Raw genomic sequence first — 26,180 nt, 5'->3', positions numbered from 1 at the left:
AAATCGGACCAGTAACCTTCGATTCCCCAGGTGCAAGCAATGCAATAATCTCGCTCTCCCCAGACTTACATTTCTATCAAAGAGCGTAAAACTATTGCAAAGCCCATCTTTCTCCATCTATCAATTATTGTTATCATCATTGTTTCATATCTAAAACACCTTCTTCCATCCATCTTCTTCTTCTTCTTCTGTAGACACCATAGCTGACCTCTTGAGAAAGTGAAGACCTGGTAGTTTATATATATATATATATATATATAAGAAAGAAAAAAAGCAGGAAACTAAATAAGTGGAAGAAGATTGATATAATAGGCAATGTGTAAAAGGATGGAATGATGAGTGGGTCTTATATAAAGGGTCAAGGAAGGAAGGTTATGTCCCTCACCTTTTTTTGTATTAGCAAATGATATACAATTGATTGACACATAATTTGGGGTGGGTTTTGGAGTTTAGTATGACTGTTGAGGGGTAAATGTGAAATTATTTCACTTGGGGGGATGTGAAAGAATTCTAAATAACATCGATCTTTGAGCCTCTTGGGTATGTATGTTTTCTCTAAAACCCTTTTTTTTACAGGTTCAAGAGGAAGCATGGTTGTTAATTTTTTAGAATTAGATAATGAGAGTAGTAGCTAGGTTGATATGCTTATTAGGAAAGGGGGTGGGCATAGAAAGGCACGTAGTTGGAGAGATAGTGGAACAGTCTTGGCTTTGAGTGTTGTGCAGCTTCCTTCTTTTCCTCACTCTACCAAATGCTATCTCTTTCAAACAAATATAAAGTTTGGGTTGTCTTCTTTTTCCGATTTCATTCACTATATACATTATATGGTCTCTATGGTGATGAAATGTATATTGTGATTATATTTCACGTGTTTTTACATTATCTTACGTACTAGTCATTTATGTATATCGTTGTTTCCAGTCAAACTTTCGTATATTCGTTGAAAACAAAATATAAGTTTTTTTTGTGTATCCCTAAAAACAAATAAAGTGAGCAAGTATCGGATATAGATTTGGATGTAAGGTAATGAGCAGACAAATAAAATGGGGCGTTCTCATTTGGTCATCAAGTCGCCGTACGTTCTCTTTTTATTGTCCACACACACTTAATTTGCATGCTCTTTGTGTGCTTTTTTGTGATATTCATTCATCACCCAATGCACATATCCATCGTCTTGACGAGCTGATGCGTTAAAAGATTCACAAACTAAACTCAGTGTCGTATAGCGTTTCTGAATATTTATCACATAAACATTATTTAAAAAAGGCAATCAAGATACAAGAGACCAAAATATTGAAGATGCGTTAGGGTGTTTAGTCATCACAGGTGGGTTGTCTCAGTCTCATCGTGTCTGTAAACTTTATTTCAGAATTTGTCAAAACATCTTTACTCTTTAGTGACTAAATAGACAAAAAGGCAACAACTTTATATCTATTTACGTTGACCCTCCACTCTTAACGTAATTGGGACCATTCATAGTCCTGACGGGCTCTCCCTCAATCTTGGCCGTTCACGAACCGCACTACTCAGATTAGAATGTGTTGCATCATCACAACGCACTTTCTGCGTCATTCATTTGTCTTCCTTTTTTGGTTACGTTGGTCGCTTTGATTTTTTTTTGTTCCTCAATCAACCTGTTACCTAAATAATGAAAAAATGTACTATGTGAACATCTTTTCCCTATTAGTAGTAGGATGTGAGTGTGTGTGTCTCACGGGAGTCAAAGAGATTTGCTTTTAAGCCAATAATCATATTCATCATATATGTATGTAGAAAGATATTTCACTTTGAGATATATCAAACAAATAACAAGATTCAGGCTTAAAATTGCTTTCTATATAAAAAGACATTCTTATGATGCAAATGAATAACAATTCATCACACCCTTTGGATTATCACTCAGTATCATTACAAGAATGGTGAAAATCCAGTAACCATTATTTTTAAGTTTTTAGTCCACATACAGCTACTTAATTAGAAAGATAACTAATACACTGAGATTAAAACTGATTAAATATGTAATCCAAATTCCATTAGAGGTTTTTTTTATATATATATAAACAACAAAGTAGTAAAGATTCTGCATAATTCAACAAAGGTAAAAAGTAAAAGTGGGAGAAAAAGAATGACTTTTAAGAGGAATCCAAGAGAGAGTGCAAATCTCATTGGACAAAATCATCAAAAGCCTGAATAAAATGACTCATATTTTAAAAATGTTGCTAGCTAAAATGGCCATAAAAATATTGGAAAAATAACAATCATTGGATACTCAAAGGGAGAAAAAGAGTGTGAACTGACCTGTAAATTTAGTACTTAGTAGAAATAAAAGGATAGTTGTATTATCCTAAAATTAAGGAAAATGCCAATCGGACTGGGTCATTTCTGTAAGGGGCGCATGGGCCTCGATCCCCACAACATATCCCTTTCGGATTTTTACCTTTTTGGCATGAAGAAGAAGAATACAACAAGATGGTGGTAAGTAGTAACCCACTAACATATATACGTGCCGATGCCTTTGTTCAAACGACAAAGCATATCAATTTACATGAATCTTAATATCTTATCATATAAAATGTGATTAATCTTCATAGTCATAGACTAACTTGCCAATTTAAATTTTCCAAATTGATACTGTTAAGTCAATTCAGAAAGCTGGAATAGCTCAGATGGCTAGAGCGTGTGGCTGTTAACCACAAGGTCGGAGGTTCAAGCCCTCCTAGCGATTCTTTTTTCCTCTTCTAATGGATCTGGTTTTAGCTAATGGGCTTGTGATTAGAGGCTAAGACTGATAAAAGTAATACAAGACATTCACTTAGCGGTTCTCAAGCATACGGGTTGTGTCCCTCGTGTTGCTTCTTGAAATTTCCATGTGAGTCTCTTCTCGATCAACGTATACGCTCTCTAGTTCTGTTTGCCTCACACCTAGATGATTCATTCCTGCTGAATTTTGTACATCGTTCCTCGAGTCCGCGAGCATCTGGAAGTACGCATGAGGTCCCCAACCTGAAAGCAAGCAAGCAGTCCATATCAAGATCAGTGTTCGATACTTATCAATCAAAGTGACTATTATCTTGAAGAGAAGAAGCTCCTCAGTGGCACACCATCTGGATGGTATGGAGGAGGGAAGAATTGCAGATAACAAAACGTAGCCACCGTTAATCCTGGACATTGAAAGAAACATGTGTCCTCTATCAGTTTTGTTTCTCGTGTAATGTGGAGTGCATGAGTTAAGAAACAAACAAACCTATGATAGCTCCTCCAAACACATCTTGCCAGTGATGCCAATAGTCATCAACTCGGGATACACCAACCAATGCTGCAACCAGTAGAGGTAAGATCACAATGCAGAGCTTTGCAACATGCCCTCTCTGGTCAAACACCTTGATTTTTCCAGACAAGTACAATGCTAGAAATCCTAGACCAGCAAACGACCCTGCAGATTACATGACTAAGTCTTAGGATCTGCAAAGCAATGCCTTTTCCATCCTATTTGATGAAAACATTAACCGTACTACTACGTAGCATAGAGTTCCCACATGGCACAAGAAGCTCAAAGATAACCACTTACAAGACGTGTGCCCGCTGGGGAAGCTCTTGTGTCCCTCTTTGACCACATCTTTATTTCCAGTACACAGAACATCCCTTGTGACATTGTGAAAGATCTAGAATTTCATGGAACATTACAAGTTCAACCAGATAAGTAAATATTAATAGCGTTAAAAGAGTAAGCAAGGAGAGGAGCTGCTCACCCCTATACCATCAGGGAAACAACGCCAAAAGAAGTCAGGACGAGGTCGACCAACAGCGTCCTTTATAGCATCGGTTAAGACACCAGTTATGAGTACAGAGAATAAAAGACCTGAAGAAAACACCTCAAAATCAAGAGCTACAAACAACTTTAAAACATAAAACACCATTGTAAGAAGAAAGAGGTACCTAAAACTGCATGATGCAGATCATAAACATCATTTCTGATGAAGTAGTAAACAACAATGACAGCAAAGGGGAGCACAACAGCTATCAACTGTCACGAAAAACACACACTTGACTTATATAAAGACTAATCACATAAAGCAGCAGAAGCTCCAAGGAATTCAGAGAATCCAAAATGTATTACCGGGACAGCCCAGAAAGGAATGGTATTGTCTTGAAGAGGGTATCTGAGATCAGTGAGCATATCCTCTCCAACAAAGCGGTGAAATGGTTCGATGACATTCAAAACAACCACAATGACGACAAGCAGCAGAAGAATGAGCCAGTCATGCATATGGAACCTAGCCACTTTGACTCCATGGGATCTTAATGTATGAGCACCCAATTGAATTTCAGGCATGCTTAATCAATAACTCCACAAAGAGAAGCAATTATGCTGAAAGCTGCCAAATTAGAGACCTTTAAGAAAACAAAAGGGAACTTGCTTCAACTGAGTAAGAGCTTTTCAAGTTTCGAGTCCGCTTATAACAGTAATACAAGTAAGCACAATTCAACTGTATGATGGCCACGAAAGACGAAACAGTAACAGTAGAATGTCTTAATTCCGCTATAACCTTGGTTTCAAAGAAGCCATAGAGAGAAGACGATGAGTGTGTATGTAATGTACCTTTTGGCGTTTGAGATTGTGGAGATAATGAGCTGTCACTAAGGTCGACGCCGGAAACGCACGGGACAACGTATCTACACTCTTTTTGTCGCGCGAATTGGGGAAAACAGGAATGGAGAAAGCGGGAAACAGAGATTTTCTTCGGGTTTCTCAAGGAAAGATAAAAGATGTGTGTTTGGCTCTGTGGTCCATAAAGAAAAGAAAAAAGCAAGCGACCTCTGCTTTAGTCTTTTTTTTTTTTTTTTTTTTTTTTTTTTTTTCTGTATCTGATATAATTGAGTAAAGGGACTCTATTCAATTTAATAATTTAATCCAAAAATATATAAACTATAGAAGTAAATTTGAAAATAATTATAAAAGATAAATTTATATTCACTAAGTATTTTTCTTTTGTTTTAAAATGTTAAATTTTTCTTACAATAAATTGATTAAATCAGTGAACTCTAAATGACAATTATTTTTTGTCAACAATTTTATTAGATTAACTCAAGTGAACTAATGTGAAGGTTTCAAATCCGACTTTATTAATTTCGGTTTAATTTAATTTATACATGATCTAATTATTGATTACTTTCTCTTAGTTAACACATATCTTAAATAAATTCAAAAAAAATGGTTCAACATTTTCTCTGCTTTATTTTAGCTAAAATCCAAATAAATATGATTGGACAACAAATTCCTTTACAATTATACCTTCCTTGTCTTCAACGCACCACCAAAGGCCATAAACAAAAAGGGTAAAAAAACTAAAAATGTGAATTTGGGCTTTGCAATTTTAGATAGCCCAGTAAGTATTTTTAGCGGTCAAAATAATAAAGTGACGTATTCAAGAATCATCACATCACTTGGTCGTCTCTCCACGTGTACCGGAGATGAATGACGATCCTTAAAAACACGCCGGAGTGAGATAACCGAGTCACCATATTTTTTTCCAAATCTGCAGAGTCTGTCTGTGCCATGTCCACCATGCCTCCTCAATTCCCTCTGGAGATCCGCTCAGCTCTTCGCTGGGCTTCCTCCACCGTCTATTTCCTCCGTCCCATTACCACCGTCGTTCCTCCTTCGTTCCGTCACCGCACGACGCTGTTTCGACCGAGATGTTTCTCTTCTTCTTCTTCTTCCTCTGTTAAGCTCCCCACGAAACCACCGCTTTGCACTGCCGACGAGCTTCATTACGTCTCTGTTCCTAACAGCGATTGGCGTCTCGCTCTCTGGCGTTACTTGCCTCCTCCTCAGGTTTTTTTGAAATTCACCTTTCTTCTCTGTATCTGCAATTTTTTTTTTTCTATGGGATTAAGAATTGTCCTTCTTCTCTCAGGCTCCTACGAGGAATCATCCGTTATTACTGTTGTCTGGAGTAGGAACTAATGCCATTGGATACGATTTATCTCCTGGTGTATGTTGCCTTCCCTTTACATTTGATTTTAATGTCAATCATTTTTAATGAAGGTCTACATTGATACGTTTAGTGTAGTGAATTACCGTAAGAGGAATTACTAGTGTAGTGTACTATTCAATCAGGGAATATATTTTTTGTTGATCGAAAGCTCCCAATTTCAAGAAGCCTCATGCTTTCGATGTCATTGCAGTGTTCTTTTGCAAGACACATGTCTAGTCAGGGATTTGAGACGTGGATTCTAGAGGTCCGTGGAGCCGGGTTGAGTACACGAGTATCTGATCTCAAGGATGTTGAGGAATCTGCTCACGAGTTGTCTAATCAGATAGAATCTACGGCTAGAGCTGCTGCAGGTAAAGAAACTTGTTCTGATGAAAAGCAGGCTACTGATATCGTGGAAAGTGCACCAGCATCGGATGTTTCTGTTGTTGGTGAAACCACGGCTTGGGACGAGTCACAACTTGTGTCGAGATTGACATCAACTTTCATGCGTTTGTCAGAAAGACTTTCTGGCTTTCTCAGTGAAGGTCAGTCAGTGTTCATGTCTGCCAAGTTATTTGACAAAATTGCAATGCTTGTAGATGATACACAGCTGTACGAGCGCTTTAATGAGATAAGATCAAAGCTTTTGAGTTTGATAGAGTCAAAGCAAAACTCAGGACTTGTTAACCAAATCAGAGAATTGGCTCAGCGCCTTGTTAATCTTTTTGACGATGGTCAAAAGTCTGTCTCGCCTCCGTTAATTGATTTACATGAGCGCCTCACTACGACCATAGAAGATTTTCAGAACCAACTGGATTTGATAGTTAAATATGACTGGGATTTTGATCACTACCTGGAAGAGGATGTCCCTGCTGCGGTGAGGCAACATTCATCTTGCTGAATCCTGTGCATAATCTCTTCTGAATTTGTTACTGAACTGGCTGTTCCGTTTTTGGTTTGCTATAGATTGAGTATGTAAGAGCGCAAACCAAGCCCAAGGATGGCAAACTTTTCGCAATTGGGCACTCCATGGGGGGTATCCTACTCTATGCAATGCTCTCACGTTGTTGTAAGTTAATATTCATCTTTCAGTTGCGATTTCCATTAGATCTCATTTTCTTGATAACAAGAGGCTCATATATTTATGCTGGCATCTTCTATTCTATTCTGTTAGCTTTTGAAGGACGAGAACCCTCCGTGGCAGCTGTGGCAACTCTGGCATCATCGGTTGATTACACAACCTCAGATTCTGCACTCAAATTGCTCATACCTCTTGTACGTGATTTTATGTCATATCACTCTGTGTTGTAATCTTCGACAAGAATTGCTGTGCCACTAAGCTCTTTTGTAGCTAATTTACTATAAACTTCTTTTACAGGCCAATCCTGCAGAAGCTCTGAGTGTTCCAGTTGTTCCGCTGGGCGCTCTATTGGCTGCTGCTTTTCCACTTTCGACACGTCCTCCATATGTACTATCTTGGCTTAATGATTTGATATCATCAACAGATATGATGCACCCTGAATTGTTAGAAAAGCTTGTCTTGAATAACTTCTGTAAGTAATAACAGTTGATCCCTTTTAAGTATGTGAATTTTTTGCACAATATATTTGAATGTGGTTTAGGTGGAATAGAAATATATCAAAAAATGTTGAAACAGTTACTATTAGATACTTGAATGTATTGCCATACGATGATTTTTGCAAACCATACTTGTTTTCTTTGTTTCTTGCTTCCTTTATGTTTATTCTAGCTATTTTGTCTGTTTTCTTACTTCTAGGTACCATACCTGCAAAACTTCTTATTCAGCTGACAACGGCCTTTCGAGAGGGAGGCTTACGTGATCGTAGTGGTAAATTTTACTACAAGGATCATCTTCCCGGAACCAGTGTCCCTGTCTTAGCTCTTGCAGGTGATCGGGACTTAATCTGCCCCCCTGCAGCTGTGGAAGGTATACTAGATTATGTTTATTATGAAATATTTGTTATAAAATTTTGCATAGATGAATAGCTACACCTACATATACATGAAATCATTCATATGCGTATGCCCAGATTTGCCTTTCATTTTAAATCCTACGATGCAGTTTATGAGAGGCTGTATAAGATATAGTTTGTTTAACTTTTATGATAATTTCCACACACACCAAAGAAACTGTTAAGCTACTTAATACATAGTTGCTTAATATGCTCAATCTCATACATGCCATTTTCACTATTATTACTAACTACAAATGGTTGTGAATATGGCAGACACTGTTAAGCTGTTTCCCGATAACTTGGTCACTTATAAGTTACTTGGAGAACCAGAAGGACCACATTATGCACATTATGATTTGGTTGGAGGACGGCTGGTATGTTTATGTTGGAACTCTGTTCAGTGTTATACATTGTGTTTGCTTGTTTTGTTTCTTAATCATTTCTTGGATAATCACTGCAGGCAGTGGAGCAAGTCTATCCTTGCATAACTGAATTTCTTAGTCACCATGATTCCGCCGCATAAGTGAGACATTCCGAGGTTTCTGTTCCTTGCATGCTAATGCGCATATACATTGCTCTAAGGTGGTATCTAAGAAGTGTGTATCAGAATCGCCTGTTAATAAGGATGTACATTTAGTATCCGGGCAAACTGTACATGGGCTTAGGAGGCAGTTTTTTCAAGTCATATACCTGTGGATTAGGACTGGAAAACCATTGAATGAGATGCTAGAAGGTCTTGTCTACTTTTATGGTTTCCATTGTTTTGTTATGGAAACGAGCTTTTTATTTGAAATTTTATCTTTAGAAGAATCTGTGTCTTCTCTTGTACTGCTTCTTTTGCAGGGATGAAGTTATCCATGAGAGAAATTGTATAGACATGGATTTTATGTGTACATATTTTATTAACGACGCAGCCCTACATCTCAGATAAGGTGTGGGATACATGTAGTAATGATAGATCTTAATTGTCTGGTAAACAACAGAGCTCTCCGTCATGAATGATATTGTCTCTCTACTATCATGTAAGACCATACCTAGTTCTTCTCTTTCTCTGTTACAATTAAATTCGTTGGATTCTCTATCCTACAGCGTTCTTTGAGTACGAATTACCTATTTCTTCTGCATCGTGGTTTCAGGTTTTGACTTTATAGTCTCTGATAACATTGAGACACTTCCCTAGATAGGGACGTGCCTGCTGTGATTAGTATAGTACAATTCTAACTTCCCTGATGTTCTCAGATTTTTGTGTTGGTGACCAGAAATATTGGAGCAATGTGTGTTACAAAATGTGAACCTGTGGTGAGAATCCCCATCCCTTGCACTAAGTGACATCTGACATACAACAAAAAGACCACAAACTGACCCTTTGCTTGTTGGTAATGGGTTCTTGTCTTTTGTCTGCTCCCTGTCTGCAATTATGTCTCTTAACTCTCCTGACACCCTTAGCCTTTAGCTGCTTGCTATAAATCCACATCATTCCCACCTTTTTATGTATATGTTGTGTGGTGAATAAGCATTTGTTATAGAAAGCAACATGGACACAGAGCCAAAAGGGGTTTTCCCAAGTTCTCCTGAGTATCATCCATTTTACCCTCTGACCACGGAGTGTGGAGGCGTAATCGATTTAGGTCTCAGCCTGAAAACTATAGAAAATGAGACTTACCTCACATCTGGCCAAAGTGAGTTTCTTTTTTGCTTCTGTATAATATCTATATCCCTTATCTTAACAGCTAACATCAACTTATAATTAAAGCTATAAGTACCTTTCATTTGTTTAATTTTCTCAACTCTGTGACAATCTTAACACTATGAGACGTTGTGTACTTGTTACATGTGGTAAAGATTATTGTAGTAATGAAGGAGGTAGACGGAAGTGGGGTTATGTAAAGGTAACCATGGATGGGTTTGTGGTAGGTCGCAAGGTCTGTGTTTTTGATCATGGAGGCTATTCAACTCTTGCTCATCTGCTCGAAGATATGTTTGGTAAGGCTTTCAGGGGAAACTTTTTTTTTCCTCTACATGGGTGGGATGCAAGTGCCTGTTACTTTAGTTGCAAATGACATATTTTCAGATATTTCTATTCCTCTTGGTTTTCAAAGATGAGTAAGTTGTAATGTTTTTACTAGGCTTATACTGGATGATCATTACAATCTGCAGGGATGCAGAGTGTGTCGGGATTGAGGTTGTTTCAGATGGAGTCTGAGTTCTGTTTGGTCTACAGAGACGAGAAAGGTATCTGGAGGAATGCTGGGGATGTTCCGTGGAAGTAAGCTCTTAAGACTTTGTAGAAACAAACTTGTAAATATAATTACTGAAATAAAGTGTTCAAGTGTGTTGAGATTGTGCTATGACAGGGAGTTCGCAGAAAGCGTAGAGAGGCTGAGAATCACAAGAAGAAACGATGTTATACTTCCCTTTTAATTCGTAAACTTTGATGCTTCTCCTCTCCCTTCACTCATTGTTCTAATTTCCAAGTCAGCTCTGATTTCTGATTCTTGAATCGGAAGCCAAACAAGAACAAAATCAATGTAGTTTTGGATACGAATGTTCGAATAAAAAAAAAGAATCACAAACAAGACTTGTGTCTAAAGTATGTAATTGTTCAACTCTTTTTTATGTGTTTACTTCTTCTCTCCGGAAATTACATATATAATCTACACAGGACAAATGATCGAATCCTCAGCTAGATACAGACGTATAAAGTGTTTATGGTATTTGTTTGTAACTCTCTTCCGATTCCTTATAGCCTGTCTCCTCTTGAGAGAGAAGAACAACTAGGAAATACAATCTCTAATAATATATAAAGTAGCATTGGAACATTTGGTCTTCAGATTATAAAAAAGGTTTAATTGTTATATGCTTGAGCGAACAAGTTTGGTCGATGTATCTCAAAATATGCGAAGCACACAACCTGGAGTGGAAACCAAACTCTCAAGTGCATGCGTGTGAATGTAATCGACGCAATGAAGGCTGTCTGAATAACGTCGATGAGAGCTCGACTCCGGTAACAATGGAGCTCGACTCCGGTAACAATGGAGCTCTCTCTCTTTCTCATATCTTTCATAAACGTATTTGTTGAAAGTCTACGACGTTATCTTACACGTAAGATCAGTTTGACTGAACCGGGGGCTGATTAGGCTGACGTGATATCCATAATTAATTCAACACCCTCCTCCAAATACAGAAAACATGCCTATATAGTATGAGATATACAAAAATAAAGACAGATATATATGTTACGCCGGCCTAATATTGTTACAAGTCAATGACTCATCCATTCATATCTAAATCTAATACTCCAAAAACACCTAACCTGATCCATCTAAATCTCCATTTATCAATTATATCACTAACAAGAAAAGGAAATAAAACGTTTTATTAACTTCAACCTAATAAAATAAGGAGGTATTAATTTGGAATATCCGATGAAAGTCCACGTCAGTATCCAATCGAAAGGTTTGACCAGAAACGTACAGTGTGTGTGTGTGCATGTACGCGGCGCCTCAACGCCTCCTTGATACCTCTATAAATAATAACGAGAAACTTAAGACATAACCATACAAATAAGAAAGAGAAATCAAGACAATAAACAACAATAACAATAACAATACAAAATTCATTAGAAATGGTTGTGGCTGATAATGATCTCTCGTCCAAGATTATCCCCAGAGTTCTCATCGTCTCTCGTCGGACTCTCCGCAAGAACAAGTACGTGGACTTCGTAGGAGAATACCATCTCGATCTCATTGTCTCCTACGGTGCCGTCCCTGTCATCGTACCACGTGTCAATGGGATCCATTCTATGCTCCAGAGCTTCGAGCCAATCCATGGCGTTCTCCTCTGCGAAGGAGAAGATGTCGACCCTTCTCTCTACGCCGACGAAGAATTCTCAGGTCTCTCTCCCGAGGAGATGGAGGAGATCAGGAAGGTGCATGCAGAGGACATGACCATCGACCGGGAGAAAGACAGCATCGAGCTGACTCTGGCCAGACTCTGTCTCGATAGAAACATTCCTTTCTTAGGCATCTGTCGTGGCTCTCAGATTCTCAACGTTGCCGCAGGCGGGACTCTTTACCAAGACATTGACAAGGAAGTTATAACTACGAGTAGGACCAAGCATATAGATTACGACAACTACGATGGACATAGGCACGAGGCTAGAATCGTGGAGGAGACGCCGTTGCATAAGTGGTTCGAAGAGATGTATATAATGGTGAACTCGTATCATCATCAGGGTGTAAAGAGACTTGCGCATCGTTTTGAACCAATGGCTTACGCTCCTGATGGTTTGATTGAAGGGTTTTATGATCCCAATCGCTATGATCCAGAGAAAGGTCAGTTCTTGATGGGTCTGCAGTTTCATCCTGAGAGGATGAGGCTTTCAGGCTCTGATGAGTTTGATTATCCGGGATGCGCTTTAATTTATCAGGAGTTTGTGAAAGCAGTGATCTCATTTCAGAAGAAACAAGTAAACGCAACACAGTTGGAGATGAAGAGGAAAACCAAGACCCTCGTCAAAAGCTTCTCCCAAACTGAGTTTCTAGAGGTCAGAGATCCGTTTGTTTACATACATGCATGCCAGGCTTTATGTTATGCTATTGAATATTCGATTTTCTGACATGGCTGAATTGAATCACACAGGCAAACACGGTACTAAGCAAGCAACAAGAGAATAGGCTGAAGCAGATGGGAGCCACGGTGAGGAACTCGTGTGTGTATATGAAAAGGATGAAGAGGAAAGAGGAGCAAGAGAGAGCAATGGACAAGTTGTCCGCTGAGCGCCTGTCTGATTTGCTTTCCTTCCACCATATGATGGCTCGTCTTTGCTCTGATGCCATCAAGAGAAAGCTGCTAGAACCAACAGATAGGACCATTGAGTTTTCTTCCTCTTTCCTCAACTATTAGCTTTTATTGCAAAAACAGTGTTACACAAAAATAAGAAAACTAGCATTCTGTGCACTTACAGAAGCTACCAACTGGAAAACCTTGACGGCATTCTATATGTACGGTTTACTCAGCACAATAATCATAAAGAGTTCCTTTTTATAATTTCCTATATCCTTTTTCGTCATCATCGTATAATCATATCATCAGCGGCGGCAGAAGAAGATGAAATCAGGATGGTTGACTTGACGCAACCTCAGCCAATTGTCTGCGGCTTGGAAAAGAGAGTTTGCGAGCTGGTGCCCAGATCCCCCAAAGCTTGTCCATACAGAACCTCTCAGCTTGTATGAGGCGAGGCCAAAGACAGGCAGCTCCATCTTCTCAACACTTTCCCTTGGCTGCACCACATGCATAGACCCATTTGTAACACTTGGACCTACAAGAGGCGAAGATAGATACTGAATAAAAAATCTTACTCAAGAGTTAGTTATTCGCAGCCCATATGACCACAGCAAGAATTAATGACACTATTTCTGCCTGGATTACCTAGCATGGTTTGAACTAGTGTTTCTTACTATAGACAATGCTCAACACAAACTTACCTTGGAAGGGTGTGTGAAGGGAATGATATGTCAAGAAACAAGCATCCAGATCCTTGAGTGTCGGTCCTGTGGGTATTTTGTAAATTGGGTACCTACAAACATATGGTAAGGGATTCTAAGAGAGACGATAGGCAATGTGGAGCAAAGGACATACAGATGGCACAAAGAATCCATACCATGCCACAGAAAACCAGCTTGAAGGTAGTAAATCACAGCTTCTCAAGGTCTCCAGCTCGGGAAATCTAGAGGCAAGGTCAGACATCTGCAATAATAACAACTGAATTAGACAACTATCCCCGATTGCACTTTTGTAGATCATAAAGTGGTCTATCAAAATTCAAGAACTGGATCAGCCTTAACTTTACACAGTCAGTTGATAATCCTAAATGGTAGCTTTGAAATGATAAACGGAAGAGTTGTTGCGTTTGACAAATAGCATTACTTTCATACAAAAATCTTTGATGTTACTTCAACTGTTTTCTTGTGAAAGCTACAACTAATCTGATAACACAAAAATTTACAAAAGAAGCTCAAAACATCAATTATTACATCTGTCAATATCTAACTTCCGTGTAGCCTCATGCAAAATTTATTTCGAAATATAAGACATTTAACATCATAAGTTGGTCATTGATTCCTTTTGGTTTCTATTAACTTTTGCATATGCCTTGATGGCTTGATATTCAGAGTTAAAATAGACAAACCTTGTCGGCAAATGGTTCACGGATGTAGGGAAGATCACGTTCAAGATACTCAAATATCAAACGACCATGAGAGCTTAAAGACTCGCCATCATCACTAGACGAGTCTTCTTGATGCTCCTTTCTTAATGAAAGCTGGTCCATTCTAGCAGAGATCTGCTCCTTTGGAAAACAGAGTCCTCTTTCAGATTCACTACTGCTTCCTTCACTGCTTGAATCCCTGAAATCATTTTCGCTCTCCTCACCTTGCCGTCTGGAGTAGACAACACACACATTAATAAATTTAACACCCAAATGACAAGACTTGAGCTTTACACTGAAGGCACTTCAGGTTCAAGAACTTGATGAACAAATACAAGATGACATTGAGGGGGCTTGAACACTTATTACCTTGCTTGAAGAGATGAAGTTAACGCATCAACATCAGCAAATACTTGAATGCCGGAAAGCGAAGGCACGTAGTATTGAAAGACTTGCTCTTTGTAGTTGTTATTCAAAGTGAGAGGAACTCCAATGCCATAAGCACTCCACTCAGCAAACGATTCCCATACATCTCCAAGAACAAAATAAGGAGTATGCAACTCAACATCACTACCTCTCCTTTCCCTTACTACTGTCTGCACATAATGAAGAAGCTATTGATTCCATAAACAAACGAAAAGTTTTAATTTTTAAAAAGGAAAACGTATTGAATTGTCATAATGAAGCAAACCTTAGAGAAATAGTGAGCCGGCACAGATGGTGTTACCGAATCCAAAAACCGTTCCACATTACTTGAAGACGCCTCAGAAGCATTGAGTTTGTTTTGCAATGAAGAGCCGTTGTCGCGTTCTTTAGTATGAATCGATCTGCCGCCATGAGAGACGTCGCTCTGAGCTCTATGCAGCTGAGTCAAGTTAAATCCAGCTCCCAACATATCTTTATTCACTTTGGATTGACACCACAAAGTAGATGAAACGGAATAAAAATTTTTAAAAAAGGAGAGAGAGAAGTTGCGATTTCTTTGATCGATGAAACAAAACAGCAACAACACTCCTCTTTCACTACGAAGCAGCTTAATCGGAGATTCTGAGAACAAAAAAATCCACAACCCAAAACCAAATATTTAACTGAGGATTAGCCTTGCGAATCAAATGAGAAACTGAGAAAGAGAGTTTCAAGAGGATTGAAGGAAATGAAGAGAAGAAACAAGATTATACAAATACAATGAGGAGAAGAAAGAAAGAAGGAGAGAGTCAATAAAAGGGGACTCTTTTAATAAATGAAATGCTCCATTTTTTATTTAATATTTTCATAATTGGACCCTGTTAAATTTTTGTTTGATATTCTTCGTTATCAAAAAATACACCCAAAAACAATTAGTTGAATCAACGTACCCCCTAACTCTGTAAATTTATATAAATAACAACTTTCGGTAATTTTCTAACAACAAGCAATTATGTATTTTAAACTACCATTGAAGCAAAACCATGTTCTAAATTGGAATTATTTGGGTTGTCGTATGATTTTGAAAACAAAAAGGAACAAGTGAAGAATTTTGATAATAAAAGGAGCTAACTAGCAAATGACTCATAGTTAGCTCCATAACTAATGGTGGGATACGAAGATGCTATTGCTGCGTAAGAAAAAATATTATAGCATATTAGAATCTTTGGATTGGACTTCTAATAAAAGTTCTCTTTCAGTATACATATATGATTGCCAAAACAATAATGAATGGCTGTTAATATTTCATCATTTTTCAGGTAATGCATATATAAACATGGTGATACGTCTATGGCTTATGGGGTTGAGAACAGTATTGCTAAAATGGTATAATACTCATCATATACAAGGAATTCAACAAATATGTCAGACGAATGCAAATATAAGACCAGAAAAAATGAAGTCATGCACGTGGACCCTGTTAATGTTATTATTGCATTCTTAATTATGTGATATATTATTATTACTAGAGGTAGAGGATGTGCACATGATCGATACATCATAGTGTCATATATTTTTTTTTTCTTTCCCTGTAGCAAGAAGGACACTAAAAACAATTGATACCGCCGCGAGTGGAAGAGAAGTGGCAATAATCTAAAAAGCTATGTGTTGAAGAAACTGGTAATGTGTGAGTGTGAGGTGTGTGTGTGTGTCTCCTTGTGACTAAGACACATGGTGGTTGACTTGTGGTTGGAGTCACTTTGTCGATTTTCCTATTAGATTATGCTGACTCAGCCGTTAGTCATTTAATCCTCTTTTGTCTTCTCCCTCGGCGGCGCGTAGCCAACAGTCGTCCGATGACCTCTTTCACTAGGCCTTTCTCCGGCGTTCTTCATCATCACTTGTGTCGTTTTGACAATGTGTACTTTGTTTTGTGTATGGACCATTATTTTAAACAACAAACGTAAACAACTCCATAAAGCTTTTTGCTCTTGGATACACAAACGGTTCCACTGATTGCCAAACTTTGTATTTGACTGTTGACCAGAGAAAATTCTAAATTTAGCATTATCTAATTTCCAATTCTTTATTCGTTTGGGTCAAACATAAACAAGCCGAAACAATTAGGAACACAAATGGAAATTAGTAATGGGCCTATAATAAAGCCCATTATGAAAGGAGTCGGACGCCGGTCAAAGCGTTACGACGTCGTAATAAACCAGAGACCATCTCGTCGGTTCTCAACGGAAGGAGGAGGGAAGCTCTTTTTTGCTCTTAGATCTTCCCTCTCATTCGGATCAAGGCTTCAACTTTTTCATGCTTTATTTGCTTTAATGTCTTTGATACACTTGTCTTTGTTCCTGGGTGTGGTGAGCCTTGCAGCTGCTGCGTCATTTTCACCGGGATCGCGCTCGATTCTCCGGGACATCGGCAGCAACAACGCCGATCAGAAAGATTACGCTATCGAATTGAACGCTACCAACTTTGATTCAGTCTTCCAAGATTCTTCCGCCAAATTTGCTGTTTTAGAGTTCTTCGCTCACTGGTCAGCTTCCTCATTCTTTCTCTTTCTCTCTCTCTCTCTCTTGAACAAATCTATAAATAAAAACTCAACCTTTGGTCTGTTTAGCACTGGATCTTGAGCAGAGTTTATTTGAATTTATGGTTTTGTCCGGATATAACTTAGCTTTGGTCTTTTAAATTATTATTGACAAAGGAGTTTGTGCCGTACTGACATTGATCATGATTTTCATTTGGCTCAAGGTGTCCTGCATGTAGAAACTACAAGGTAACAACTTACATTGAATGCCATCTTCTCTTTCGTTATTCAACGCCTTCTCTTGTCACTGCTGTTTACATTCAATGCTTAACTCTGCAGCCACATTATGAAAAAGTTGCAAGGCTATTCAATGGAGCAGACGCAGTATATCCTGGTGTCGTTTTGATGACCAGGGTTGATTGTGCTTTAAAGGTACTTGGCGCCATCTTTCATTTCTCTGTTTCTCTTACTTGTTCATGTGGATCGTGTGAGTTAAAGATTGGGGCTTGAAAACTAAATCTTATTGTGTTGTGAATAGTACGTTCATTCTAATTGTTCCTTATGACTTTTTTGACAGCGCAGATGAATGTACAGCTCTGTGACAAGTTCTCCATCAATCATTATCCGATGCTCTTTTGGGGTCCTCCCAAAAAGTTCGTTGATGGCAGCTGGAAACCTAAACAAGAGAAAAGTGAGATTAGCGTCGATGAATGGCGCACTGCTGATCTTTTGTTGACTTTTATCAACAAGCAGTTAGGCAGGTACGCACACACTGAAATTTCATGTCTAATTACTTAAGTTGTAGTCATATCTATTGTATATTATAAATAAGATTTAGCAATCTGTTTCTTTCTATGTTGGCTAATATGAAAACCCTTGTCAATATATTCAGTTGGGTTTCATTGCACTCAAATCTGTGTTCTTCTCTATGTGGTGCAGTTCTTATGGCTTAAATGATCAGAAATTCGGAAATTTCCTGTCAAATATATCTGACCACGAACAGGTCTCTAAGAATGTGTTCTTCCCCCACTTTGCTATTATTGAAGTATTTTGTTTAATACCAACAAACTAAAAAGAGCTGGATGTTGATCTATTGCAGATTTCTCAGGCCATATTTGACATTGAGGAGGCAACTGAAGAAGCTTTTGGTATCATATTGACACTTAAGGTGGAGAAGATTTTTTTGCTTTTGTTGTTGTATGCAACTACATCCTTCCAGCCTTGTTTATGAGTAGTGTTTATGGCCACAGGCAATCAAGTCATCTGAAACTGGTACTTCGTTTACCAGGTTTCTGCAGCTTTTAGTGGCACATCATCCTTCAAGAAGGTAATGTTTCATCTTCATATTTCCATTTACTTTTTGCAGCTCACTCTTTTGCTTATATGCCTAATCGACTCTTTGGATATTTCAATAGGTGTCGTAAGGGCAGTGCTGAAATTCTCATGAATTTCGATGATTTATGTCCGTCAGGCGAGTGCTTTTATGACCAGGAATCTGGTGCGAAAGATACCCTACGAAACTACCATATATGTGGAAAGGATGTTCCGCGGGGATATTACGTGAGTGCTGCCCAACTTACCACTTTCTTTTTTCCTGTGTTTAAAAACAGAGAAGAAACCTGATTCTTTTGTTTTCAACATGTAATCATATTTGGCAGATGTTTTGCCGTGGCAGCAAGAACGAAACTAGGGGATTCAGGTAGTCTTTTGCAAAATCAGTCTGTTGTCATTTATTGTATGATTCGAGTAGAAGCTCCTGAACTCTTTCAAAATGATTTGACTGTAGCTGTGGATTATGGGTTTTGATACATTCACTTTCTGTGAGGATCGAAGATGGAGAAAGTCAGTTTGCATTCACGGCCATTTGTGATTTCATCAACAACTTCTTCATGTGTGATGATTGCCGTCAGCATTTTCACGACATGTGCTTAAGGTAAATACATATCCGGGGGTTGGCTAACAAGCTCGATTATCATATATTCACATCTAACAGCTTATGTTTTCCAATGACAGCGTCAAAACTCCATTTAAAAAGGCCCGTGATGTCGTCTTGTGGCTGTGGAGCACACACAACAAGGTTAATGAGAGACTCAAAAAGGTTGAAGAGTCTCTGGGAACAGGAGACCCTAAGTTCCCAAAGATGATATGGCCACCAAAGCAGCTTTGCCCTTTGTGTTATCTTTCGAGCACTGAGAAAAACATTGACTGGGATCATGATGAAGTCTACAAGTTCTTGAAGAAGTACTACGGAGAGAAACTGGTGTCCGTTTACAAGAAAAATGCTGTCCATGCAAGCAAGGAGGAGGTGGTTGTAGCTGCAGAAGAGATGGCAGTGCCTACCAATGCTCTGGTTGTGCCAGTGGGAGCTGCGTTGGCCATAGCACTTGCAAGCTGCGCATTCGGGGCGCTCGCCTGCTACTGGAGGACGCAGCAGAAGAATCGGAAGTATAACCACAACCCACACTATTTAAAGAGATATAATAGTATCGTTATGAACACATTCAGTAACACTGAAAGCGAAAGGGAAAAGGAGAGATGAATTAACAAGCTCACATGATTTAACATTCTGAGACTGAGCTTTGTTTTTGTTGTAACTTACAGACAACAGATACAAAGACGTTGAGGTTGAGATGCAAAAGTCGCCTGCTTCAGGTCCCTTTTCTCTTCTCCTCTTACAGATTGTATAGATTCTTCTCTTCAAATTTTGAAATATTCAATACACACTTCTGCATCTATATGTCATACCAGAATAGCTCCTCTGTAGAATCGTATCGAATTTCTTGCCTTTCATTATTGTTGCCATCTTCTTCTGCAGCCTATATATCAACGGGTTTCTAGTCTTTTGACCACTAATATACGTATATAACTTCTCAATTGGTTTTGGTTGGGTATCTTTGTGGAAGGAGTTGTTGATACGAACCAAAACACTGACATTGTAGTCTAAAGTAGTTTCTTCAGAATTGTTTTTTCCCCCGTCTCATGACCTGTATTGGACTTTTAGTCGATAAATCCTTGTAGAAAATTCCAACTTCTACGTGGTCTGCAAATCCAATATCCGAACGTGTTTCACTTCACCTAAAATATATAATTTGAAGTCTTAATGGGAGAAACATTTGCCAATACATATATAAATTGTTTTGCGAAGAGAAGTCGTTTATCAAACTACCAAACAATTCATATTGTTAAATCACTACTGGATGTGCAAGACTTCTCTGCCACCTTGTAGCCGGATTTATCACACTTCAAACACATCAAACTCTCAAGATCATACATGCACACAAGACCGTCGCAACTATTATTAGTGACTTTACAAAAGTTGGCTTTTCCAAGTATTATATAAGTTTGAGTCTAGTAAGAAACCGGCGAGGTCGATGACTCAAACATCAATAATGTCTTTAGAGAAGCATCGTTGGATAGATTGACTCTCGTTGGGAGTCTATAGTGGATCTCCATATGCTAGAATCGCATTTGATTCTAACGATCGAGTGTTTTTACGGCAACTCGTAGGTTCTAGAATTAATATCTTCTACTACATTATATCGAATTTGGCTTGTAACTGAGTTGGAAAATGGGCTTTTTCATACCTGTACTATGTAACTGAGTTTATATATAGTTCCTACAACAATATGAAAACAAATTGTGCATGATTTTTTAAATAAACATCCAGATACATTATCTTAGGATTCTCAATGTATATTGAAAAATAAGTATTTCTTTCTATAATTTTTGAAATTAAATACTTAATCACAACTTACGAGATAAAATAACAAAAGATGATATATATAAGATTAACGGATCATACTACGTGAGCGGCGTTCAAAAGCCAAAAAGCTAAATCTAGGATGCGCAACGCAAAAACTGCGGAAGAGACGGGAACGCTGACAAAGAGAAGAAGCATCGTCCCAAACGCCACGCTGGGACGAGAGTTCATGAGAAAAGATTGGAGAAGAGAGAGAGCGTCGCATATAGTAGCGTCGTAGTTGCAATAGAAACGCTTCTCCCATTGCATCCAGTGAGAAGGAGGTTCATAGTTTCGCTCAACCATCTTCATCTCGTGGATACGTTTCCTAAGGACAACCATGTTCTCGTCCACCGTTCTTCCTCCCCGGTAGTAGTCAGCATACACGGTGGTCGAAGCTCGTCTTCTCTTGGACGTTCCGGTAGCGATCCTTTGTGATGATGTCCTCAATGGGTGGAACCTTAGTGGCGACGATGGGATCAGTAGTATAGCTTCCATATTCTGTTGCTTAGGAGAGACAAGTGGTGGGATCATGATGCGTTTATTTTATATAGGGATTAGATTGGATAATAATTAATATAACGGCTAAGGTTGCTTTGGCTTTAAGCAATAAAATATATATATGATTAGCAGCCGCGTTACCTTATCGTAGCATTGATGGGGTCACCATCCGTCACGTTCCTTACAATTTCACCTTTGTTTCTTCTCTATTTCAGCTTTACACGTCTTCTACAAATTTGTCGACACGGCCAAATCAAAGATTACATTAAACTTGAAAACTCCCAAGAAAAATGTTAACTTGGATATATCATTAAATGTCAATCACATTGTAATACAGTACTACTCTCCCTCATAATTATATTAACCAATGATTATATCTTCATTGACCTCCTATTTGTTTATGTTTTCTTTACAACCAAAAAAACGTACGAATCTTATGATTAATTTTAATCATGGGGTTTCTTTCATACTTTAATATAAACATTAATTTAAGAAATAGTAATGGTGAAGTGATGTCAAAAGAAAAAGAAAATAAATAATGGTGAGGTGAGACTTGAGAGAGCACTGAAAGACACGGACTCTACACTGTAGCCAAATGGGCTTCGTTGCCATCTAAAATTCTATGATAAGGCCCACCATAGATAGTCTGCCCTAACTAACTATCTCAATTTTTTTGGCAGTATAAAAAGTTGGAGTTTCACAAGTTACAGAAGAGCCGTCTTTAGGGTTCTGAAGTTCTGATTAGTCTGGTTTCACTCTTTAGCAGAGGCTTCGTTTTTTCTCAAAATTGTTCTTAAAGTATCTACCTTGTTGTTGTTTTCCAGTAAAATGAATAGGGAAAGAGGCAAATATAGGGGAGAGATTAAAATCGATAGCTCTGAAATACCTGTAGGTTCTCTACGGGGTGCCCTGCCTCTCTTCTTCCCTGATACAAAAATGGCTTCATAGTACGGGTTTCTATGTGCTTTCACTGTCTTTGAGTAGTATTTTTCTACTCATCACTTTGAATCTCAATCACATTCCCGCCTCCAATCGCCATTACATGTTTCCAAAACCCATCAAAGCTATGTTTTTTTAAATCTTGTTTTTGTTTTCAAGAAACCAATCAGTCCTTAGTATATGTATTGTATGCTATAATTGGAGATAGTATCTAGGACAGACAAATGATGAATCCAGGAGCAAAGTTATTAATTCGTACTAAAATGAGTTTGAGAACATGAAGTACAAGTAGAATCTGAATCCTTATTATTCACTCTAATACAGAGCCAAGTACAATACAGAATCATATCTGGACTGAATGGTAAAGCCTTGCGAGATCTTCATCACCGAACAACCCTTTTCCTAAAACCCAACCTTCAATCATATCCCTTGAGTTCACTTCTTTGTCTGTCGGAACAAAATGACCAGCTTCTGAAACCGCCACGTGGCACAAATTCCCCCATCTCTGAACATACCCAGCGACAGCACCGTCGCCGTCTTTCCACACCCGCCTCTCCGCGGTCGAGAACATTTCCAATCCCGACCAATTCATAGTCTTCATCCACTCTTCTGTTGAAACGACACCGTCTCTAAGATCCAGCATACCTTGGTACAGCAACACTCGAGTCCTCTCTACGGCGTAATCCACCATGAACTTTACGCTCTTCATTACGTCTCCCCGCAACACATCTTCTACTTCATCGCTGCATTCCTCAAATTGCATCTCCTCGCTCACTCCCAAAACACGCTTAGCTTCTCTCTGGTTCAGAAGGTCCACCACCAGGTCTGTTCTGTACGGAATCGAACGTTTCGTGTTGTAGAGCGTCGCTAGTCCCGTCATGTTACTCAGTATGTTCAACAGGTCGCCTCTCGCGTCTGCTGCTTCACGCCATTTCTGGGACTTGACGAGAGCCACGGGTATCTCCTGCGCTTTCTCCAGTTCAACTCTCTGTTTTGCGTTGACTAGACCCGAGTAGTACACGTTGACCGCATGGGTCTGGACTTGGGTCACCGGGTCGGTCAGCCCGTTTCCAATGGCTAGTCCCTTGAGATTCACTTTCCCGTTGGGTTTCTCTTTAAGGATATAGTATCCAATGGCTGGAACATATTTCCCGGCGTAGCTCTCGCCGGTAAAGTATACTGGTCGATTTTCAAAGCCTGGGTTTTGCTCAAGGAACTCAACGAGAGCTGCGTAAAGATGCTCGGCGACCTGTCTCTGATTTGTGGGTATGTCTTGTTTTGAGGCGGCGATGCTGAATCCGACTCCTATGGGGTTATCCACAAAAAGTAGCCCGAAGAGGCGGTTCCAAGCGCCGGGGTTACGCTCCAGCTCTGTGGCACGTGAAACTACCCGCCAAGGGCCAAGCTCGTAAAAGTTACCAATCATGGAAGAGCATCCTGGTCCACCTTGGAGCCAAACCAAGAGCGGGGTTTCGGGTAGGGGTGCGGTCGGCTTTTGGGCTTCGTAGAAGGTATAGAAGATGGACGAGCCAGGGGCGGGTTTAACCGGTAGGTAGCCGGATTTAGTTGGGAGAGCTTCATCGGGAAATAGTGGCGGAGGAGACTGGACGGAGACGGAGAGAAAGAGAGTGGCGAGCAAGAAGAAGAAGAGTGTAGGGACGTCCTCCATTATCATCTTTACATTTCCTTTTGCATTATTTGCCTCAAAACATTACTTTTGTATTTTGTCTTGTAACCAATGTAACGTGGCTAGTACATTTTTAATGGTTTCTTTTTGTTGTCAATACATACATGCACAATTACAAATAAAAACATGATTGATGTATTTCATTATTGTAAAATACTTTGTGTTTTGTCTTGCAACCAATGTAACGTGGCTAGTAACATTTTTTATGGCGTTATATTTGTCAGCGCGTGCTTGTAAGTTGTAAGCAAGCTCAAAGTCAAAATAAAATAGATTCATGCTCATCAAGAGCTTATAAAAAGATAGGAATGTAAAACTGAAAATGAAATAGCTCATTGAGTTTTATTATGCAAGAAATGTAAAAGGGTAAGATATTTTTAAATTTTCACCAAGAACACATGACCTTAAATTTGGTTTCATAAAAAGATTAAGAGAAGATTTGCCAATTTGGTGTAAATTTTCACCAAGTACACAACAACTCTCTTTATTACCTTATTAGTTATTACATTGATGTTCTAAACACAATTAGATTTATTTGAATCTATACTGGCTAAAACCCTAGTTACATGAGCTAATGAACTTCTCATGTATTACACTATTAGGCTTTCTAATATTGCTTACAAACCTTAATGCAGCATAAACATGAATGATTTTTTAGTTTACAGTTTTTTTTAGAAAATTAGATGCATTCGATAATTTATACTATAATCTATATTTATTGATGACCAGGGAAAAAGAGATTCAAAATTTGGACCCAAAATGAAAAGTTAAGTTAGGCCCATAAAAAGGTGGACTATAGAAAGCCTTGTTGATAATTTGCCATTGCAAATTTGGCCAGAGAGATTCTAAATCGTAACGCGTGCTCAATTTTGTTTGGTAAACTGATCACAAGGTGTTCGATAGAATACCTGAAAGAGTTTCCAAAGGTTTCTTACTCCCTTCGAGCAAGTTTGAGGCTGAAGATGACGATCTTAGATGTTTGCTCAGAGATTTTAAAGATACAGAAGCTACGAAGGGTTGTCTCTTACGCCGGATTCTACTGCTTCACTGCTGCTCTCACATTCTTCTATACTAACAACACGTAATGTCTACCTACGGATCTCAATTTTCTCCATCTGTTTGTTCTCTTAGTTTTTACTTCAGGTCTTGTTTGATTTAATGTGCGGATTCGGATGTCTTGTAGAACGAGAGCAGGATATTCCAGGGGTGATCAGTTTTATGCATCTTACCCTGCCGGCACGGAGCTTCTGACCGACACAGCTAAGGTTATCCGAGAGACATTTGTGTCGTCGTTTAGAGTTGATATAGTTGGCTTGTTCTCTGTGATTGATGAAATGGTTTTGGTTTGGTTTAAAGCTGTACAAAGCAGCGCTTGGGAATTGCTATGAATCTGAGGATTGGGGTCCTGTTGAATTCTGCATAATGGCTAAGCATTTTGAGCGACAGGGAAAATCTCCATACGTTTATCACTCTGTAAGTTTCTTCAATATCTCTAAAATGGTGTTGACTGGTCTTAATATAGTCTCAGTAATGGGGTTGATTACTGTGTTTGGAAATCAGTTTCTATAGATAGTACTAGCTCTAGGATTTTGATGGTACATATAGACTTTGTAGTGCAATATGTTGATAGAAGTATTTGTCGATCTTTTGAGGTTGGAACTCTTGAAAATAAAAAACCATGTGTTGAGCTCTTTTAATTGTGTGAATGCAGCAATACATGGCTCATCTTCTTTCTCAAGGACTACTTGATGGAAGTGGCTAGTGGCCTCGAATGAGATATATAAACTAGTCTTTTTCTTAGTTTTGTATCTAATTTTGTTGTAACAAAGTTGAAACCTCGGTATCTCAAGCATTTGTAATGCGATCGTATAAATCCGGACTCCGAAAAAGGACTGTTCTGATCCGGTCTAAGAGAAATAAGAGCATCTACGTGTGTATAAAGAGCATGAAGTGCCCGTAAAGGGAGATTTGCACGACTTTTTAATATTCTTTTGAGCACCTTCTTTGTTCCCATCCTGTTGTATTAACAAGTAACTCTCTCTTGTCGTTCTGGATGTGATATAAAAAATATATCAATACGACTCTACATAATTCTCTATGTGGTCTGTATATTTCTTCAGAAACGATTTTTAACTGACCTAAGCAGGAGGAGCACATCCCAAACTTGGCAAATTGGAGCTATCTTTATAGAAAACCGTTTCCGCCAAAAAA

General features: G+C 38.7%; 9 protein-coding genes and 1 non-coding gene across 14 annotated transcripts; 6 read left to right on the top strand and 4 right to left on the bottom strand.

Annotated features, from left to right (window-relative positions):
• Nucleotides 1–2,548: 2,548 nt before the first annotated feature.
• LOC17900131 (lipid phosphate phosphatase 2) lies at nucleotides 2,549–4,766 on the bottom strand. 2 transcript variants are annotated; one of them, XM_023789946.1, is made up of 8 exons: nucleotides 4,601–4,766; nucleotides 4,118–4,392; nucleotides 3,937–4,024; nucleotides 3,750–3,859; nucleotides 3,569–3,662; nucleotides 3,245–3,433; nucleotides 3,102–3,161; nucleotides 2,549–3,003 (listed from the first exon to the last, which is right to left on the bottom strand). In XM_023789946.1, exons 2-8 carry the CDS (start codon nucleotides 4,331–4,333, stop codon nucleotides 2,813–2,815), a joined length of 948 nt encoding a protein of 315 aa, XP_023645714.1. In that variant the 5' UTR covers nucleotides 4,334–4,392; nucleotides 4,601–4,766; the 3' UTR covers nucleotides 2,549–2,812. The 2 variants fall into 2 exon arrangements, with proteins under 2 accessions (XP_023645714.1, XP_006304032.1); XM_006303970.2 differs by having other exon boundaries at nucleotides 4,118–4,376.
• On the top strand, nucleotides 2,652–2,722 carry TRNAN-GUU. The gene has a single exon. It is a non-coding gene; the product is annotated as a tRNA-Asn (tRNA).
• A 698-nt stretch (nucleotides 4,767–5,464) lies between the features above and the next one.
• LOC17900006 lies at nucleotides 5,465–8,953 on the top strand. 3 transcript variants are annotated; one of them, XR_002835463.1, is made up of 10 exons: nucleotides 5,465–5,836; nucleotides 5,919–5,996; nucleotides 6,190–6,855; nucleotides 6,945–7,047; nucleotides 7,153–7,253; nucleotides 7,357–7,531; nucleotides 7,756–7,926; nucleotides 8,228–8,328; nucleotides 8,415–8,687; nucleotides 8,798–8,953. XR_002835463.1 is itself a non-coding variant. In XM_023789610.1 (10 exons), the coding sequence occupies exons 1-10, from the start codon at nucleotides 5,558–5,560 to the stop codon at nucleotides 8,475–8,477; spliced, it is 1,509 nt and encodes a 502-aa protein (XP_023645378.1). In that variant the 5' UTR covers nucleotides 5,465–5,557; the 3' UTR covers nucleotides 8,478–8,847. The 3 variants fall into 3 exon arrangements, 2 of the variants coding, with proteins under 2 accessions (XP_023645378.1, XP_006304786.1); XM_023789610.1 differs by having other exon boundaries at nucleotides 6,190–6,349; nucleotides 6,578–6,855; nucleotides 8,415–8,847; XM_006304724.2 differs by having other exon boundaries at nucleotides 8,415–8,847.
• Nucleotides 8,488–10,578, top strand: LOC17897072 (auxin-responsive protein IAA34). The gene is made up of 4 exons (XM_006303685.2): nucleotides 8,488–9,633; nucleotides 9,797–9,937; nucleotides 10,112–10,220; nucleotides 10,309–10,578. The coding sequence occupies exons 1-4, from the start codon at nucleotides 9,489–9,491 to the stop codon at nucleotides 10,373–10,375; spliced, it is 462 nt and encodes a 153-aa protein (XP_006303747.1). The 5' UTR covers nucleotides 8,488–9,488; the 3' UTR covers nucleotides 10,376–10,578.
• Nucleotides 10,579–11,529: 951 nt separating this feature from the next.
• Nucleotides 11,530–13,003, top strand: LOC17898962 (putative glutamine amidotransferase GAT1_2.1). Its single transcript, XM_006303602.2, has 2 exons — nucleotides 11,530–12,500; nucleotides 12,596–13,003. The coding sequence occupies exons 1-2, from the start codon at nucleotides 11,580–11,582 to the stop codon at nucleotides 12,857–12,859; spliced, it is 1,185 nt and encodes a 394-aa protein (XP_006303664.1). The 5' UTR covers nucleotides 11,530–11,579; the 3' UTR covers nucleotides 12,860–13,003.
• On the bottom strand, nucleotides 12,844–15,351 carry LOC17897379. The gene is made up of 6 exons (XM_006305098.2): nucleotides 14,854–15,351; nucleotides 14,532–14,758; nucleotides 14,145–14,394; nucleotides 13,617–13,702; nucleotides 13,441–13,532; nucleotides 12,844–13,274 (listed from the first exon to the last, which is right to left on the bottom strand). Exons 1-6 carry the CDS (start codon nucleotides 15,055–15,057, stop codon nucleotides 13,045–13,047), a joined length of 1,089 nt encoding a protein of 362 aa, XP_006305160.1. The 5' UTR covers nucleotides 15,058–15,351; the 3' UTR covers nucleotides 12,844–13,044.
• A 1,338-nt stretch (nucleotides 15,352–16,689) lies between these two features.
• Nucleotides 16,690–19,896, top strand: LOC17899310 (sulfhydryl oxidase 1). 2 transcript variants are annotated; one of them, XM_023789400.1, is made up of 11 exons: nucleotides 16,690–17,112; nucleotides 17,331–17,355; nucleotides 17,446–17,538; nucleotides 17,689–17,867; nucleotides 18,046–18,109; nucleotides 18,215–18,274; nucleotides 18,357–18,433; nucleotides 18,522–18,666; nucleotides 18,765–18,805; nucleotides 18,893–19,039; nucleotides 19,120–19,896. In XM_023789400.1, exons 1-11 carry the CDS (start codon nucleotides 16,703–16,705, stop codon nucleotides 19,643–19,645), a joined length of 1,767 nt encoding a protein of 588 aa, XP_023645168.1. In that variant the 5' UTR covers nucleotides 16,690–16,702; the 3' UTR covers nucleotides 19,646–19,896. The 2 variants fall into 2 exon arrangements, with proteins under 2 accessions (XP_023645168.1, XP_006307139.2); XM_006307077.2 differs by having other exon boundaries at nucleotides 18,206–18,274.
• An 837-nt stretch (nucleotides 19,897–20,733) lies between these two features.
• LOC17899736 lies at nucleotides 20,734–21,392 on the bottom strand. Its single transcript, XM_006305674.2, has one exon. The coding sequence runs from the start codon at nucleotides 21,377–21,379 to the stop codon at nucleotides 20,903–20,905; it is 477 nt and encodes a 158-aa protein (XP_006305736.1). The 5' UTR covers nucleotides 21,380–21,392; the 3' UTR covers nucleotides 20,734–20,902.
• Nucleotides 21,393–22,510: 1,118 nt separating this feature from the next.
• Nucleotides 22,511–24,046, bottom strand: LOC17898012 (serine carboxypeptidase-like 50). Its single transcript, XM_006307461.2, has one exon. The coding sequence runs from the start codon at nucleotides 23,958–23,960 to the stop codon at nucleotides 22,629–22,631; it is 1,332 nt and encodes a 443-aa protein (XP_006307523.1). The 5' UTR covers nucleotides 23,961–24,046; the 3' UTR covers nucleotides 22,511–22,628.
• A 762-nt stretch (nucleotides 24,047–24,808) lies between these two features.
• On the top strand, nucleotides 24,809–26,067 carry LOC17898489. The gene is made up of 4 exons (XM_006304189.2): nucleotides 24,809–25,050; nucleotides 25,153–25,234; nucleotides 25,326–25,442; nucleotides 25,681–26,067. Exons 1-4 carry the CDS (start codon nucleotides 24,932–24,934, stop codon nucleotides 25,729–25,731), a joined length of 369 nt encoding a protein of 122 aa, XP_006304251.2. The 5' UTR covers nucleotides 24,809–24,931; the 3' UTR covers nucleotides 25,732–26,067.
• The last annotated feature ends 113 nt before the right edge of the window (nucleotides 26,068–26,180 follow it).

Source organism: Capsella rubella, unplaced genomic scaffold (assembly GCF_000375325.1).
Source record: "Capsella rubella cultivar Monte Gargano unplaced genomic scaffold, Caprub1_0 scaffold_1, whole genome shotgun sequence".
Taxonomy (NCBI): Eukaryota; Viridiplantae; Streptophyta; class Magnoliopsida; order Brassicales; family Brassicaceae; genus Capsella; species Capsella rubella.
Note: the sequence above shows the minus strand (reverse complement) of the source record. Positions and strands in the feature narration are given on the sequence as shown.

Coding starts and splice junctions, on each gene's coding strand:
- LOC17899310 (XM_006307077.2), top strand. CDS start 16,703: ATGGAAATTAGTAATGGGCCTATAATAAAGCCCATTATGAAAGGAGTC. Junction 18,110..18,205: donor ATATATCTGACCACGAACAG/GTCTCTAAGAAT, acceptor GATCTATTGCAG/ATTTCTCAGGCCATATTTGA. Junction 18,667..18,764: donor ATGTTCCGCGGGGATATTAC/GTGAGTGCTGCC, acceptor CATATTTGGCAG/ATGTTTTGCCGTGGCAGCAA.
- LOC17900006 (XM_006304724.2), top strand. CDS start 5,558: ATGTCCACCATGCCTCCTCAATTCCCTCTGGAGATCCGCTCAGCTCTT. Junction 5,837..5,918: donor GTTACTTGCCTCCTCCTCAG/GTTTTTTTGAAA, acceptor TTCTTCTCTCAG/GCTCCTACGAGGAATCATCC. Junction 5,997..6,189: donor GATACGATTTATCTCCTGGT/GTATGTTGCCTT, acceptor ATGTCATTGCAG/TGTTCTTTTGCAAGACACAT.
- LOC17897072 (XM_006303685.2), top strand. CDS start 9,489: ATGGACACAGAGCCAAAAGGGGTTTTCCCAAGTTCTCCTGAGTATCAT. Junction 9,938..10,111: donor TCTGCTCGAAGATATGTTTG/GTAAGGCTTTCA, acceptor TACAATCTGCAG/GGATGCAGAGTGTGTCGGGA. Junction 10,221..10,308: donor GCTGGGGATGTTCCGTGGAA/GTAAGCTCTTAA, acceptor GTGCTATGACAG/GGAGTTCGCAGAAAGCGTAG.
- LOC17898489 (XM_006304189.2), top strand. CDS start 24,932: ATGACGATCTTAGATGTTTGCTCAGAGATTTTAAAGATACAGAAGCTA. Junction 25,235..25,325: donor TTCTGACCGACACAGCTAAG/GTTATCCGAGAG, acceptor TTTGGTTTAAAG/CTGTACAAAGCAGCGCTTGG. Junction 25,443..25,680: donor CTCCATACGTTTATCACTCT/GTAAGTTTCTTC, acceptor GTGTGAATGCAG/CAATACATGGCTCATCTTCT.
- LOC17899736 (XM_006305674.2), bottom strand. CDS start 21,379: ATGATCCCACCACTTGTCTCTCCTAAGCAACAGAATATGGAAGCTATA.
- LOC17897379 (XM_006305098.2), bottom strand. CDS start 15,057: ATGTTGGGAGCTGGATTTAACTTGACTCAGCTGCATAGAGCTCAGAGC. Junction 14,759..14,853: donor CGGCTCACTATTTCTCTAAG/GTTTGCTTCATT, acceptor CATTATGTGCAG/ACAGTAGTAAGGGAAAGGAG. Junction 13,703..14,144: donor GTGAACCATTTGCCGACAAG/GTTTGTCTATTT, acceptor TTATTATTGCAG/ATGTCTGACCTTGCCTCTAG.
- LOC17900131 (XM_023789946.1), bottom strand. CDS start 4,333: ATGCCTGAAATTCAATTGGGTGCTCATACATTAAGATCCCATGGAGTC. Junction 3,663..3,749: donor GTTTCCCTGATGGTATAGGG/GTGAGCAGCTCC, acceptor ATGAAATTCTAG/ATCTTTCACAATGTCACAAG. Junction 3,004..3,101: donor TCCTCCATACCATCCAGATG/GTGTGCCACTGA, acceptor GCTTGCTTTCAG/GTTGGGGACCTCATGCGTAC.
- LOC17898962 (XM_006303602.2), top strand. CDS start 11,580: ATGGTTGTGGCTGATAATGATCTCTCGTCCAAGATTATCCCCAGAGTT. Junction 12,501..12,595: donor CCCAAACTGAGTTTCTAGAG/GTCAGAGATCCG, acceptor TGAATCACACAG/GCAAACACGGTACTAAGCAA.
- LOC17898012 (XM_006307461.2), bottom strand. CDS start 23,960: ATGATAATGGAGGACGTCCCTACACTCTTCTTCTTCTTGCTCGCCACT.